The 18,040-nt window shown below is 34.6% G+C and overlaps 1 protein-coding gene across 1 annotated transcript in view; it reads left to right on the top strand.

Moving 5' to 3' along the window:
- The window catches only part of angpt1 (angiopoietin 1), a 217,445-nt gene that overhangs the window by 183,482 nt on the left and 15,923 nt on the right, over positions 1-18,040 (top strand). Inside the window, exon 8 of the mRNA XM_056479444.1 lies at positions 13,590-13,720. Within this exon, the coding sequence (XP_056335419.1) occupies positions 13,590-13,720 (131 nt within the window). The remainder of the gene's footprint in view (positions 1-13,589; positions 13,721-18,040) is intronic.

The raw sequence follows: 18,040 nt of genomic DNA, 5'->3' as shown, positions 1-18,040 counted from the left end.
ACCCCCGTATTGCATTTGACCTTTAAAGGGGATCTACTATGCCCCTTTTAACAAGATGTAAAATGCGTCTTTTATGTCTCTAGAGTGTGTAGTGAAGATTCAGCTCAAAATACCACACAAATAATGCTGTATAACTCTCAGAAATGGATGCTTTTAGGCTTTGAGTGTGCCATTTTGGGGACTGTTGCTTTAAATTCAAATGAGACTGTGCTATTTTCAAAAGAATGTGGAGCTTCAAATGTCTGTGTGTCAGCATAGTGGCAGATTAAAAAAACAAGACTAACATCCTATATGCTAATGAGGGAGAGATGGTCACAAGTGAACGGGGCTTTCCCTCTCTGATGACATGTACAAATGGAGAATGTCAATCAAAGTCTGATTATTGAATATATTAAATCAATAGATGTTTACTACTAGAAACTCACTGAAAAAAGTGTTGCATGCAAAACTGTTGCAAACCATGTTGAAGTTATTTGTGTTGAATTTAAACAAACAAATTAAATGTAGTAATGTTCAACTTAATTTGTTTGTTTAAATTCAGCCCAAATAATTTGTTTACAACCACTTAACGTAAAAAATTGAGTAAATCCAAGGAATCATCTTTGAATAATTTTTTTCAGTGTAGTTATATTTACACACTGTTGCCACACAACTGTGTTTAAACCCCTTATAACAGTGATATTTGCATAATAGGTCCCCTACAAACATTGAGCATTAGTTTGTTTACTTTTAGAGTGATTTTAACAGCAAGATTAAGGTCATTGTAAACAATCAAATATTGCAATATAGCATTACCAGTGAGTGTATTTTGACTTGTAACTGTTGTTTACTTCATCTAAAATAATTCTCTCCTGGTTTAAAGATTTTACACACTGTAAAAAGTGATTATTTACTTAATAAAAGTGAGTGAACCCGTTGCCTTTAAAGCAATAAGTTGACTTAATTTAAAAAAGTGAGTAAACCCATTCTAACCTGGAACCATTTAGTTGATTTAACTTTTTTTTATAATTATGCACATATTTCATTAGCTTAAAAACTTTAAGGAAACAGGTTTACTTACTTTCTCTAAAGTAAACTCAACTAATTGTTTTCAGAAGCAACAGGTTAACTCACTTATTTGAAGTAAAGCCAACTAGCTGATTTTATAGTGTTGAGCATTTGTTTGTTTACTTTTAGGAGTGATTTTAAAAACAAGGTCAAGGTCATTGTAAACAATAAAATATTAAAATATAGCATTTTCAGTGAGTATGTTATGACTTATGTAATGTAATAGAGTGTAATGTGTATTTATGCTGGCCTCACTAACACCACTTCCAACAGCAATCTAGTTTTTCCATGTGGTCTCCCATCCAGGTACCGACCAGGCTCAGCCCTGCTTAGCTTCAGTGAGTAAGCAGTCTTGGGCTGCAGAGTGATATGGCTGTGGCCATGCTGTTTACTTCATCTAAAACTACCTTCTCCTGAATTAAAGATTGCATACATTATTATTCGATGATTGGCATGACTGGTCAGCAGCACATTAGTGTTTTAGATGCTCGATTACTAGCTTCTCCACAGTCTATTCAACACTTCATTGGTAAATCAGCTCAAACTGACTCTATTTTTCCCCAAATCACCCTGGAGGACGTGAAGCGAGCCGGTGTGTCCAGCAGAGATAAACACACTCCACTCCATCAATACACACACTAGCAGAGTAAACACACTGGAGTCTGTCTGTCTGTCAGGACTGTGGGCATTGGCTGTGGGTCAGCGGCATCCGGCCCACAATATGAACACCGCTGACCCTCCGTCCCATAGGGAACACCGAGCTGTCAAAAACTGACCCCCTTTTCCTTATGTGTAAGTCTACGTTAGAAACAAAACACTCACAGAGTTATCCTCTTATATTGTGATATTTTGTTTTATATAGCTGAAGTCAAAATTATTCACCCTCCTGTTCATTTCTTTTCAAATATTTCCCAAATGATGTTGAACAGATTCAGGAATTTTTCACAGTATTTCCTATAATATTTTTTCTTCTGGAGAAAGTCTTATTTGTTTTATTTCGACTAGAATAAAAGCAGTTTTTAATTGTTTTAAACCCATTTTAAAGTCAATATTATTAGCCCCTTAAGTAATATTAGTTTTGGATTGTCTCCAGAACAAACCCCTGTTATACAATAACTTGCCTAAATACCCTAACTTTACCCTAATTAACCTAGTTAAGCCTTTAAATGTCACTTTAAGCTGAAAACTAGTTCAGAATATTGTATAAAAATATATTTTTAATAAAGTCCAGAAACATGGATTTTCCTACCGCTGCTATGCTGATGATACCCAGCTATACCTCTCTTTTCACCCTGATGATCCCTCGGTTCCAGTTCGCATTTCAGCCTGCCTGTCAGACATTTCACACTGGATGAAAGATCATCATCTCCAGCTTAACCTCGCGAAAACGGAAATGCTTGAAGTTTCTGCCATCCCGACTCTACACCATAACTTTTCAATCCAGATGGATGGGGCAACCATCACTGCATCCAAAATGGTAAAAAGCCTTGGAGTAACGATTGATGACCAACTGAACTTCTCTGACCACATTTCTAGAACTGCTCGATCTTGCAGATTCGCACTCTACAACATCAGAAAGGTCCGACCCTTCCTATCTGAACATACAGCTCAACTCATTGTTCAAGCTCTTGTTCTCTCCAAACTGGATTATTGCAACTCTCTACTAGCCGGGCTACCAGCTAGTTCTATCAAACCTCTTCAGCTGCTTCAGAACGCAGCTGCACGAGTGGTCTTTGATGAACCCAAAAGAGCACGTGTCACTCCGCTACTCACCCGTTTGCACTGGCTGCCAGTTGCTGCCCGCATCAAATTCAAAGCTCTGATGTTTGCTTACAAAGTGACCTCTAGCTGTGCTCCTTCGTATCTGCTCTCACTTCTGCAGATATATGTGCCCTCCAGAAACTTGCGTTCTGTGAATGAACGTCGCCTCGTTGTTCCATCCCAAAGAGGGAAGAAATCACTTTCCCGAACTCTCACATTCAATCTGCCCAGTTGGTGGAATGAACTCCCTAACTACATCAGAACAGCAGAGTCACTTGCTGTCTTCAAGAAACGACTAAAAACGCAACTGTTTAGTCTCCACTTTCCTTCCTAATCTTAACTACCTCTCTGGCTATACCACTAACTGTACTCTCTCACAAAAAAAAAAAATAATAAAAAATTTTTTTACTAATGCTCAGCTTCTTAGACTTTACACACCTGAAACTTGTCTATAGCGCTTGTTCACTGCTGCTCTTATAGTTGTGTAAACTGCTTCCTTGTCCTCATTTGTAAGTCGCTTTGGATAAAAGCGTCTGCTAAATGACTAAATGTAAATGTGAAGTAACAAACAGTACTTATTGTGTCTAAATGCTTTAAACACAAACCTCTTGTGTTCTGAATTATGTGTCTGATCAACTATAATACAGACTCAACATTGCAGATCCTGCGATGTGGCAATTGCGCATGTGTACATTGTGATATCGATGCTGAAATGATATATTTTGCAGCCCTAGTAGTCAACCTTTGTGAATAAGTGGATCAAAACCTTTCATTTATTTATTTATTTATTACATATTTATTGCCACATCAGCAACTTATGGCTATTTCATGGCCAAATGGATATACATTAAAATATTACATGATAAAAACAAATTCATATTATACTAAAAAAATTACTTAGACAAATATATAAAATATAAATAGATAAAATTCATTCAAAAAAATGTATTCAAAGTTAAATATGATTTTTCAGTTTTATTTTTGATAATAAATGTAAAACTCTTCCTGGTGGTACCTTTTTAAAAATGTCCATCAAATTGCTCTCCTTATAAAAATTTGAGCAGTCTGGCAGTAATTACATTTAGGTGATTCTTGGTTATTTAATACATATGAATGTGTCAACCTAGAATGTCCAATTCGACATCTGGTATAGACCGTCTAATCATGCCTGGTTTCGAAATTATATAAAAACCTTTCATCAAAGTTGTCCTAATTCTATTGTGCAACACTCATTCTTGTCCTAGGATGATTTTAAAAGTCTTCACTTCAGATGTTGATTACTGTGCTGTGTGCCAATATGCATAGTATTCATCCTAAACAGTATTCATAAATAGAATAAGTGCGCAAATTAGTATAATACCAGCGGAGTTTTCCAAAGTTATCCAGATCCTCGACTATTTCTGATAGAAACTGAAAGCGCTGATCCAGTCAGTTTAAGAGCTAATATTACCCACAATACATTGCACTTTAAAAGGTGTTAACAAACTACAAACATGATGGATGCTCAAATCTGACAGTTAAGAATAGAGGTAGGATAAATGGTTTGGGTTATTATGATTTAATGTCTAATCTATGGAAAATATTTATACACAAAGTGTATAAAGTGGCAATTTTTCTACAATATATTTAATTTATAACAACAATGTGATTATATGTTAGATGTATGATAATATTGATAACAAATACAATCACTTTTTATCACTTTCAATAGTGATTCCTGTAAAAATAATCAAGAAGTGGGTCAATTTAGGCCAAATTCAGGTAGAAATCCCCTTGAACAGCCACAGAGTTTGCTGTAAAACTTCCATGTCATCAAAAACATTTTTTGAAGGTTAATTATGGTTTTTCAGCTGGATAAAACGCTCGACTGGAGATTGGCAGAGTGATTTATGATAATTCTCAATATAGCGATGTAGAGATTTGAGCAGATCTCAAGCTGATGTTTCCACAGTGTTGATCTTTTTGCAGAAATTAAACTCCAGATCCATTTAGCTGATTGTTTCACTCGTGAATTTAAGGAGATTTGGGATTGAGAAGTTGTGTAAACACGGCTGTAATGAAAGCTGGTGTTTATCGGCCGCATCTGCAACACGATATACTCCATAAAAATGCTGTAATGAGGAGTTTTCTTCATTCTTCATCTCACTTTTCCCTTCTCCTTGGCCTTGCTTTAGTTTAGTCTGCTTTAAAACACACAGTTCTGTATTACACAAAATGTATAAAGAAAAATATGAAGAAACAACGTGCTGCAAAAATAACAGATTTAAAGGAATATTAGATGTAATTGAGGGTAGCTTATTTTGTTATAGGTTAAATTGATGTTACACATTAGCACAAAAAAGCAACCAAAACACATATCTTACATTGGAAAATGTGGTGTAGAAACTGAAAACTGAAATATTACTGATTTAATTTCAACTTTGTATAACTTAAATAAAAAAAAAGGTTGAATCCGGATTAACTTCTTAAAATAAGTCAAATCAACACATTAATATTTGTTTTCTTGACTTTTTGTCAGAATTTCTGACCGTGCAGTGAACTTGTAAAATAAAAAATAGAGAAAAAATTAGAAATGTACAGGTATTGGAAAATGTTATTATGTTTTATTGATATATATATTAAATTGTTTTATTCTACAAAGGTTTTGGGCCACTTCTTTTACATTTGACATTATTTATGGGAGTTTTTTTATGTCAGAAAGTGAAAAACAACAACATTAACAAATTACATGTCAGTTTAAATAAGTTTTGCAAACTCATTTTGAGAGGAGCATGTGATATGATTGATCGTGGCTGGTCCCTCATCCGTAATCAGTAATAATCCAATCAGATTGATACTATAAATAGACTGATTTCAGCCTACTGCTTTATCTTTGTTTTGAAACAATCCACCCTTCCACCCAATCTCCTCCTTTGCCAGGGAGAGCTTTTAAGACCTACAGTTGAAGTCAGAATTATTAGCCCCCATGTTTATTTTTTCCCCCAATTTCAGTTTAACAGAGAGCAGATTTTTTTCAACATATTTCTAAACATAATAGTTTTAATAACTCATCTCTAATAACTGATTTATTTTTATCTTTGTCATGATGACAGTAAATAATATTAGACTAGATATTCTTCAAGACACTTCTATACAGCTTAAAGTGACATTTAAAGGCTTAACTAGGTTAATTAGGTTAACAAGGCAGGTTAGGGTAATTAGGCAAGTTATTATATAACGATGGTTTGTTCTGTAGACAGTCAAAAAAATATATAGCTTAAAGGGGCTAATAATATTGATCTTAAAATGGATCTTAAAAAATAAAAAAATGTAAAAAAAAAATGTTAATAACATAATTTAGGAAATATTTAAAAAAGGAAAAAAAATTAAAGGGGGGCTAACAATTCTGACTTCAACTGTATCTAATCTCGGACCACCCTACATGCTAATTGACCAGGCGGAAGCTCAGGGAAGGCATTCCAAACCTGCTAATAGCATCAAGTGTGAACTCTTGAAATAAAGAAACAGATAAATGCATAATGTTTCAATTTAATAATGTGTTTTGTTTACAGTTAGACACCCTGTGTTTATTAATCAGAGTGTCTGATATTTTCTTGCATTGTAATTTAAACTGTATCATATGGTTATATGCCAATTACATATACAGCACTGAGCATAAATGAGAATAAATGAGAAAAGATTCATTTTGAAAATGAATATTTTTATGCATTTCTCAGTAAATATAGACATTTTTGTGGTGCATTTAAACAAAACTGTTTTATGAATCAATTATATCTATTCATATGTTTTATTAAAAATGTAGAGATAGAAAAATAGTACGTTTCAAGTTATGCAAAAAATAAATTGCAACATTTTCCCTGTACTGGGTTGCGGTTGGAATGGCATCCGCTGTGTAAAACATATGCTGGACTAGTTGGTGGTTCATTCCGCTGTGATAGACTAACTGACAGCTGATAAATCATGGACTAAGCAGAAGGAAAATGAATGAATGAATGAATGAATGAATGATATTACCACCTACAAAATGTCTACTAACTATATATGTTTTTTGTTTCTTTAGATTTTTCTTGTTTATAAATTTTAATTCATATTTTTCCTCAGCATATTAATTACGCTGTACTCATTTTTGGACTGTAATCCAGTTCTTTTGTTAGTTAGTTATTATGTTTGATTAGTTCATCAGTTTTGTCTTTTGATAAACTGACTAATCTAAAGTATCTGCACACATGTATTCTATTGAAAATATTAATTAAAAAATTGTTTATTAATGAAATTGTATCTTTGAGGAGTGCATTTATGCTGAGCTCTGTACATTCAGGGCTGATTAGATACTTTTATTTTGCCAGATCAACCACAGTTTACAAGGCTAATAATATAATAAAGCAATTATTGCAAAATCCACAATGAATCAGTCAAATGCTGCCTATTGTTCAGCAGTCAGTGGTTCACCCATGTGTCAAGTCACAGCATTGATCATGTCTATGCTTTTTCCTCAGTTGCGCTCCTGAAATCAGTTGTAGTTTCCATTGCATGAGCCTAAAAAGTGTGTTTAGGGCAGATCTGTGGTCATTTAGCACCACCGAGGCGTATAACGTTACCCTGTGATAGCTGGAGATAACTATACTTGAGGTTTACCAAAAGAATGCACAAGACTTGGAAATAATACATAATTGGAAAGGTTATTTTTTCCACACTGAAGTCAGATTGTCATCATGTTAAAGTGTTTACACTAGAGTATATCTCAGTCTGCTTTTGAGTTGTGCACTGAAATATTCTTGACTTTACTCCATGTTGCAACACAAAGGTTAAGAATACATACACACACATATAAAAACACACAAAAACAGACTTGTGTTTATAATATCATCAAAAATACAGCATGGAAATTATATTAATATAATTGAAAATTTAGCTAAACTGGTTAATGCAGGGGTGGGCAAACTCAGTCCTGGAGGGCCGGTGTCCTGCATAGTTTAGCTTCAACTCTAATCAAACACACCTGAACATGCTAATCAGTGTCTCCAAGAACACTAGTTATCTATAAGCAGGTGTGTTTGATCAGAGTTGGAGCTAAACTGTGCAGTACACCGGCCCTCCGGGACCGAGTTTGCCCACCCCTGGGTTAATGTGTACCATTAAAATGTAAATGTCTGAAATAGAATGTAATTTGGTCAATTTAATTATAAAATGCTATAATATTATACTATGGTGTTTCAAATAATACCTTAAAATATCTAAATATACTAAAATACTTTATTTATATATGAATATATACTGTTGAAGTCATAATTATAAGCCCCCTGAATTATTAGCCCCCCTGTTTATTTTTTCCCCAATTTCTGTTTACAGAGAGATTTTTTTTCAACAAATTTCTAATCATATTAGTTTTAATAACTCATTTTAATAACTGATCTATTTGATCTATTTACATAATATTTGACTAGATATTTTTAAGACACTTCTATACAGCTTAAAGTGACATTTAAAGGCTTAACTAGGTTAATTAGGTTAACTAGGCAGGTTAGGGTAATTAGGCAAGTTATTATATAATGATGGTTTGTTCTGTAGACAGTCGAAAAAATATAGCTTAAAGGGGCTAATAATATTGACCTTAAAATGGTTCATAAAAAAATTAAAACTGCTTTTATTCTAGCCAAAATAAAACAAATAAGACTTTCTCCAGAAGAAAATATATTATCAGACATACTGTGAAAATTTCCTTGCTCTGTTAAACATCATTTGGGGAATATTTTAAAAAGGAAAAAAAATTCAAAGGGGGGCTAATAATTCTGACTATATATATATGTTCAATAAGCACAAATATTTTTGACCATCAAATGAGCATATTAGAAGAAACACCAAACAATACCAAACCCCTACTTTACATTGTGCATAGTGTTATGCTATAAATATTTGTTCTGTGTACTTTTTTCATATTTATTTCTGTATTTATTATCTTATTATTTATTTTTATATATTTATTTTTATATATTTATTTATTTATTTGTTTATTTATTCAGTCATTCATTCATTTTCTTTTCGGCTTTGTCCCTTTATTAATCTGGGCTCACCACAGCGGAATGAATCGCCAATTTATCCAGCATATGTTTTATGCATGGGTTTCCCTTCCAGCTGCAACCCATCACTGGGCAACATCCATACACTCTAATTCACACCCATACACTACTGACACTCTCATTCACACCCATACACTACAGACAATTAAGCTTACCCAATTGACCTATAGTGCATGTGTTTGGGCTGTGGGGGAAACCGGAGCACCCGGAGGAAACCCACCTGAGCACAGGGAGAACATGCAAACTCCACACAGAAATGCCAACTGACCCATCCGAGGCTCGAACCAGCAACCCTCTTGCTGTGAGGTCACAGTACCTACCACTGCGCCACCGTGCTGCCCCTATTTATTTATTTATTTACATACTTTTAAGGCAAGCATTTGTGGTTCGATCTGTTTACATGACTATAGCAACTGCAGCACCCGTCTCCGTATGTTGCCAGAAACTACAGTAAACGCTTGGAAAAAAAGCACTTAGGTAAGGGTGACAGATAAGTCATATTATTATAATTATTATATATAAACTTATTATAAGTTTGTTGCAGCGCTCTTAATGAAATCCCGTAGTTAAATTACTGAAAGACTTTCATGCAAGCAGGCACAGGTGTCGATTGTAAATGACGTCACTTGCAGAGCAAGCACGGTTGCCTGAGATTGCAAGTCTGAGAGTGCAAGCCTGAAAGTGCAAGTGCAAATCTGCAGCCAGACTCTATTGCACTGTTTAATTCCTGATGTTTATTTCCTCTCAAAATACAAGAGTTGACAAGTCTGACAGAACTACATGACAAACTGTGCATCATATGAGAATCATTCTGTGTTTTTAAACAACATAAGATCCGTTTCTTGCACTTGTGCCTTTAATAAAAGCATGTTAAAGCATGTCATCTTTAAGCTTGGCATCAAACACAAGCGGAAACACTGAACAAGCAGCTCATTTATCTTTGTTTAGAGTCCTCAACAATGCACTTCATCTTAATGAGCATGAAGTCATCCAGAAATACTTGCAACCAGTATTTGATGTGGGTGGCTTTAAAGTGATTAGGCAGCTCGTTACCATAAACTCAGCGAGATGGATGAAGTGTAAGGAGCAAAAATTGCATATTTAACAGTAAGATCACACACACACACACACACACACTTGGCCTGTGATGTCTGCTGTTTCGTCATCGGGGTCTTTGGACATCCCTAAAATACAATACAGGAGATTTATGAAGCCCTCTCTCCACTGTCTGATCTGATTTGAGCCGATGACTTTCAGGAAATGATTTTGTGAGGCCGCACATGTTTCATTTGGTTTCCCTTTCATTGCTGGCACGAGTTTTTTGGCTTCGAGAGAGAGTCAAAAGCATAATAACCCTCAGGTTAAGACCTCGGGCAGAGCTGTTGGTGACACAATGAAGCGAGATGGGAAAATCAAACGCTGATTTTAACCACCAAACTCTGGGCTGCATAAAGCGAAGCGTTTGAAGGCGAGTCTGCATGGAGGATTTGTGGTTGTAATCCTCCGGTGTGGACGGCTGGAGTTGAGTTTCGCGCTCTGTGTGGTTTGTCGTCTGTATTGTGTGTGTATTGGGCTTTTCCAGGCGTGAAGACTGAAGTTTACGCTCATGGGTCGAGTGTGTGGAGGTGATGTGCATAAATCACTGAGGATTCTGGCAATGTGGGGACGTCACAATCACACACAATGCCTTTTTCCATTCACTGTAAAAAATAAAAATAGAAAAGTTGACTCTGAATTGTAAGGCAACTTGCTAAGTGTATAGTAGAGCTGCAAGATTCTGGCTAAAATGAGAATCGGGATTTTGTTTGCTTAAAATAAAGTTCAGGATTTTCTCAAGATTCTGTAGATGTAAAATAAAGCTTAATATGAGTCGGCTATTATTGTTTTTCCTCAAACATATGGTAAAACAACAATAATAATATTATATGTAGGTCTACTGATTTCTATCAATAATTCTATTCCATTTATAACAATTCTGATGTTGAATTATGTTTGAGATATAGGCCTATGCTTGCAATCTGTCATTGACAACATTATTAGACCATTTAATTCACTGGTAAAATCAACATTATATAGGCTAGAGTAGTTAAACTGACACTGTAAACATTTATTTTCATGCACAACTGTGTGTTCGCTATGAAAGAACAAACAGATCAAATGCTTGTCGTAATCATAACTTGATTGATGCGATATGATCATTTAAATGATGTGCACGCTTTCGGTTTCATTTTCACTGCTAAGTGCTGTTCATACTTCGCGCGCGGCTCTCAATCGATCAGTCTGTGCCACAGCAGCCTGATCTCACAAGAAAACGTAAGTGTTTTACGTTTTGACAGTTTAGTGGCTAATTCGTACGAATTCGTACGAGTTCAGTCGTACGAAATTGTACGATTTTAAAAAAGAGGCGTGGCACCTAACCCCACCCCTAAACCCAACCGTCATTGGCGGATGAGCAAATCGTACTAAATTGTACAAATTAGATCGTACGAATTCGTACGAATTAGCCACTAAATCAAAAAGTTACGAATTGCTGTGAGATTGTGTTGGCCACAACTGAATAATATTTACAACTTTATTACCAGTTTTTTACAGCCTATTCAGGTTCTGTTCACTAAAGTAGACGCGCGCTCGTCTATCATTAAGTAGGGCACCCGCCCGACCTCTTTGTGATAACAGCTCATGGTCAGCAGCTCACGTCCACGTCATTGTCAATTTTATTTATATAGCACTATTTAATACAACCAGAGGCTGACCAATATGCTGCACAGTACAAATCAAGACATATAAAAGACAAATGTATATGTAAAATTATTGCTAAAACAGACAATTTCCAATGATAAAATGCCAAATCAAAGAGGTCAGTTTTTAACCTAGATTTAAAAACAGACAGGGATGAAACAGATCTGTTACAGAGGGGCAGAGCATTCCACAGCCTAGGACCAGCTACTGCGAAAGCACGCTCACCTCTGCATTTCAGCCTCGACTTAGGTATGCATAACAGTCTCTGGTTAGATGACCGAAGAGACCGACCAGGCTGATGCTCAATTAAAATGCCTGACAGATAAGAAGGTGCCAGGCCATTTAGAGATTGAAAACCATGAGAAGCATTTTAAAAGTGACTTGATAGTGCACGGGCAGCCAGTGCAAAGAGCGTAAAACTGGTGTAATGGTGAATTATATTCAATTTAATTCAATTCACCTTTATTTGTATAGCGCTTATACAATGTAGATCGTGTCAAAGCAGCTTCACATAGAAGATCATAGTAAATAGGAACAGTGTAGTTAAGTTTGTAGTGTTTAAGTTCAGTTCAGTTGAGCTCAGTTCAGTGTGGTTTAATAATCACTACTGAGGGTCCAAATATTGAAGAGCAAATCCAACGATGCGCAGCTCTACAGATCCCGAACCATGCAAGCCAGTGGCGACAGCGGAGAGGGAAAAACTTCACTAATGGCGGAAGTGAAGAAAAAAAACGTTGAGAGAAACCAGACTCAGTTGGGCACGATCATTTTAATTTCTCCGCTGGCCAAACAACTTGTGCAGAGCTGCAGTCTCAGCGGCGAAGGCTGGAAGCTGGCCTCAGCGAAGACTCGTCTGTCTCTGGAGCGTCACAGGAATCAGTCTCATGTTCTCCACTCCTCCATGACCACCACAGCAGCTGCTCAGGATACGGCCTGGTCCAGGATATGGAAACCTTGGGATCATCTCGTTGTTGGTCTTGGATCGAATCAGTGACTCTGCATAGTCTGAGGGCCTCGGGATGAGTATCCCCAGGTGGAAATGGAGAATAAAGAGAATAATTAGCGTAGCTGCTGTTCATAGTGTATATAAACAAGATGCAGAACCTGTGTGCCCGCTAAGTGGTGCACTGAGTGCATGCTTTACTAAACAGATAGGTCTTTAATTATACCTTATAAATACAGTATGTGTCTCTTTCAACATCATTTGGAGGTGTCCATGTCGATAAGCAATGAATGTGAAACAATGAAAAGACTCGCGCAGTCGCCTTTGCTTCTCTTCTGAACTTGAAAATATGATTGGCAGAATCATAGAAATGCTGGATTAAGATCGTCTAGGGGGTCGAATCGAGATCGCGATCTTTTTTCCATTAATTGTGCAGCTCTAGTGTAAAGTTAGTTAATTATAAAGCACCTTTCACAATAATTATTGTAAGGCAGCTGTACAAAAGGAGCACATTATTGCATTGCGATCAAAATCAGAAAAGTTAAGTAGTTGTGTATAGGGTGGACATTACATATAAACATTGTTAACCTGTAAAATTGTTAAACTTACACTGAAAAAAGCCACAAATGCAAAAACGGATCTTATTTAGTTTAAAAACACTGATTGATTCTCTTATGATGCGCAGTTTGTCATACTGATTCTGTCAGGCTTGTCAACTCTTGTATCTTCAAATGTTTTTAGAACATGTTTGTAATAAAGAAAATACAGTGAAGACGCATGTGGGAATGAGGGGCGGGGAGAACCGGCTCATTTGCATTTAAAGACACAGGCTACAAAAACAGCTACACTTTAATTCAAGCTGAAAATGGGCATATTCTGCATTGTTTAATATATGATCTGATGGGTATTTTGAGCTGAAACTTTACATACACATTTTGGAGACACCAAAGAGTTATCGTACATCTTGTAAAAGGGGTAAAATAGAAGCCATTTAAGTCTCTCTATTTTCTTTTCTGTCTCAGGTTGTTTTTGAAGACGCACAGCGGGACGGCGGGACGGCAGAGCAGTTTGGCCATCCACGGAGCAGACTTCAGCACCAAAGACGTGGACAATGATAACTGCACATGCAAGTGTGCACTGATGCTCAGCGGCGGTGAGTTTACTTCTGCTGCATGCAGACATTCAGCTCTATACTGTAATACTACACTGAAAAAAGGACTCATTGGATTAACTCATTTTGTTAAGGTAAGTGGTTGCAGACAGTTTATATGGGCTGAATTTAAACAAACAAATTCCTTTTAGTATTGTTTAACCTTATTTATTTGTTTAAATTCAGGCCAAAGAAATTGCTTACAACCACTTAAAAATTAGTAAATCCAATTGAATCATTCTTTTCAGCGTACAGTCTCATTCATTTACACAGGTGTTCAGTAAAAGCTTTCAGATGCATTACACAACCTTTAGATCTTACCAGAGAGGGGAAGTAATTAAGTACAAATACTTTGTTAATGTACTTAAGTAGATTTTTCTGGTATTACCTTTACTCCACTCTTTTTTTTGGACAACTTTTTACTGTTACTCTTCACATATTTACACAAATATCTGTACTCCTTACATTTTTTTTTTTTTTTAAGATCGGCCTTGTTGCTTTCGTTTTCATGTAATTGGTGGAGCGATCTATATTATTTCTTGTCATTGCACTATTTGAGTGCCTTTTTGATGCAGTCTATCTACACTGTAAAAAATAAATCCGTAAAATATATGGTAAAAAACGGCAGCTGTGGTTGCCAGTATTTTACCGTTAAAAATACGGTACAAACCGTAAAAGTAATTCCAAATTTTTACAGTAAACTACCACATTTCATTAATTAATAGATGTAATATGTCTGTATTTTGAATTACCAACATTTATGCATCTCTTGTTACACAGTTAGACACATTAACACAACCTAATGCAAGTGGTGATGAGAAAGTTACATAATGAACCAAACCTCATCACAACCATCTTTTCCCACAAGCAGAAAGCATATCATTGTTAAGAAGGTGCTCAGTATCATTCACACAGCTACTAAACACACTAGTATGGTAACACACATAAAATTAAAGTCATGAAATAAACATCGTTTATCAACATTAGATGTAAGATAAATCTCTAATGTACATCACTGATTGGGAAACATCTAAAAAGATCCACAGTAATGTCAACAACAAGCATAAAGAGTGATGTGTCATACAAGGAATTCTGGGAAAGTCAATTTACGGTTATTTGCCGTATATATTAAGTAAACACACTGTTAACAAGGTTATGGATTTTTACCGTAGCATTTTTACAGTTTTTTACCCTTGAAATCACAGCCATTTTTTACAGTGTATTTTGGTCATTGTACGTCTGCGTGCTGCAGAGCGCAGCTTTTCAACCAAGGCTATTGTGCACCGTATGTAGGCTAGTTCATGAAGATTACTATGAGAAAGGCTAGGATGACTACACACAGAGAGGGTCGAATTTGACATGATGCCCTGTTTACACAGTAATAAGACACATTTTGCTCGATCAGATCCCAGATAAACAAGAGAGACACATTCCAGTTCAAAGATATGTCATACAAATGCTTAAGCTTTTTATCCACTTCTGATCATGCTGCACGGTTTTCTCTGGTCTTTCAATCTAATACCAAGAAAAAGGTACTTTTTGGTAAAGATTTGTACATTTACATTTATAAAATACTTTATAAAAACGTTATGCACTGAGATTTATTTCCTTTATTTCCGATGAGTTTATATTTCCAAATACAGAATTTATGCTGTTTAACAGTTTTTATTGAATTTTTTTATTGACTATATGATTTTATAGACATATTAATCTTTTATTAATTTTTACAACAACAAAAGTAACTATAATGGGCAATTTATGAATAAAAATATTATGCAAAACATCCTGAATTTATCATGTGAAAAAAAAGATCATGCACATGTTTTGTAGGTTGTAGTCATGCCTGTGTAATTATGTATTTTTAGCATAGAATAAATGTATTAACAAAATTAATGTTTATCTATTAAATATAATATCCACAATACCCTGGAAAACAAATAAATAAATAAATAAATAAATAAATAAATATAAATCAAAATAAAAAACGGGTTATGTATGAGAGCTGCTAATGCAAAAAAAAAAGAGTTTGCTGTCAAATACGATAAGTATTTATTTTAGCAAAAGAAGATATATGTTCAATGTATTCAATAAAAAAAGTATTCAAATATAAAATGTTAAAAAATCTATATATTTTAGACAGAATTCAGTGTAAAATATAAGTAATTGGTCGGGCCTACATAAATATTTTTAGACTGTATGAACATGAATGGCAGCTGTTGTTTTTGTTACACGGTGAATGCTGTTTGCATCAGAATGATGATACATGGGAGAAACAGGATATTTGGGCACTTTTTATTTAAGTACATTTTTAGGCTGTACTTCTTTACTTTTACTTGAGTACAAAAGTGTGATCAGTTCTTCAACTTTGACCAGAGTTGTTTTAAACATGAGTATCTGTACTTCTACTTGAGTAAAGGATTTGTGTACTTTGCCATCTCTGGATCTTACACTGCAAAAATACGATTTTTTTTGCTTAGAGTTTTTGTCTTGTATTTAGTCAAAATATCTCAAAAATATTAAATCAGGTAGCATTTTCTATAATCTAGATGAGCAAAACATATTGTCTTGTTTTAATAATAATTTTTAAATAATACGTTTAATAATAACCTTATGTCAAAAGGAAAAAATATAATTATTGTGCTTACCCATTTGGCAGATTATTTAGCGTGTTTTAAGAAAATCTTTTTTGTATATATTTCCCAAGTGCTGTTTAACAGAGCAAGGATAATCTTCCATAACATATTCTATTATATGAAGTGTCTGTTTTGCTTTGACTAATTTATTTGCTTGTAGGACGAAATTATTCATTTACTTGTTAAACGTAAAGTTGGTTTTGCATTTAACTTTTGCTGCACTTAATTGCAATTAAAGGGGAAATTTTGAGTAACAGTAACTAATAGTTATAACAAATATTATGTTTAAAAATGTGTTGAAAAAATTCTTGTCTTCATTAAACAGTACCAAGTGTCATAAAACAACACTTAGAAAATATGGTTTGTCTATTTTAGTTTTGTGAGCTGTGTAATAAATGGGATAATGTACACCATGCCGATTGTTAACACAGAATAAAACCTGTAAAAACCCTGTTAATATCTGTAATTTATTTATTTATGCTTTTGAATTGCATTTTGTGACCTTGATCATTCTTTGAATAAAAGTGACTTTTATTGACCTTTTTAATAGTTGAAGTGATCTATTTTCTGGGTTGGTGTTGTGAATTATAGTACAAAATCATGATAATTAACTCTCAAATTTAATCTATAACTGTAAATGAACATAAAAAAACACAAAATACAGACATTCTTTTGACAGCATGCATTATTTAATAAGCAAGACAGCAAAACAGATCTCATCCGTCCTCGGTGGATAAATGCTAGCAAAATGCTAAGTGTGGCCCTGACACTGATTGACCTCTGAGATGTTTAATAAGTAAGAAAAGCATTGCTTGGAGTGTATTTTATTATCGTTTTATTAAATCAACATATTGATTCAAACTACTGAAATGTCAATAAAAGTCACTTTGTTAAACTGCAGAAATGCATTTTCAGCAGCAAAAGACAAAAAATTAGAAATTAAGGTCTCAAAATGCAATTCATAACTGTAAATAAACAGAAAAAAACAGAATACAGAACCTGTTAATAAACAGATATTTTTGACAGCATGCATAATTTCCTGGAAGGATCCTGTCTGTATGCTAGCTAAATGCCAAATGTGGCCCTGACACCGATTGACCTCTGAGATATTTAATATCAGGATGAGAATAAATATGATGTGCATAAATCTGCAGGGGTGAACTGGGGCGATGCAACTAATAAAAGTTTATGGTAACACTTTATTTTGATGGTCCATTTGAGTATTAGTAGACTGTCTGCTTAATATCTGTTAATACTGCTCCTTCAACAGACATTTAACTTCTACAAGAAACTTTGCAAGTACATGTCAACTTTAACTCTAACCCCAACCCTAACACTCCACTTATAATTAGGAATTATAAGTGGAGTAAATATAACACGGAAAATATAACACGGAATCTGCGCGTGCAGAATTCCGCAGGTTTTTAGCCCATCATTAATTCTGTTTATTTACTTGAGTAAATGTGTGTAACAGGGGCGTTGCTAGACATAAAGCTCTACTGGGGCACGACCCCCCTCAAAAAAAAAATAAATAAAATAAATAAATAATAAAATAAATAAATGAAAAAAAAAAAAAAAAAAAATATATATATATATATATATATATATATATATATATATATATATATATATATATATATATATATGCACAAAAATATTTATTATAAATAAATAAGTATTATTGTTATAA

The sequence above is a fragment of the Danio aesculapii genome, chromosome 19 (genome assembly GCF_903798145.1).
Source record: "Danio aesculapii chromosome 19, fDanAes4.1, whole genome shotgun sequence".
NCBI lineage: Eukaryota > Metazoa > Chordata > Actinopteri > Cypriniformes > Danionidae > Danio > Danio aesculapii.
Note: the sequence above shows the minus strand (reverse complement) of the source record. Positions and strands in the feature narration are given on the sequence as shown.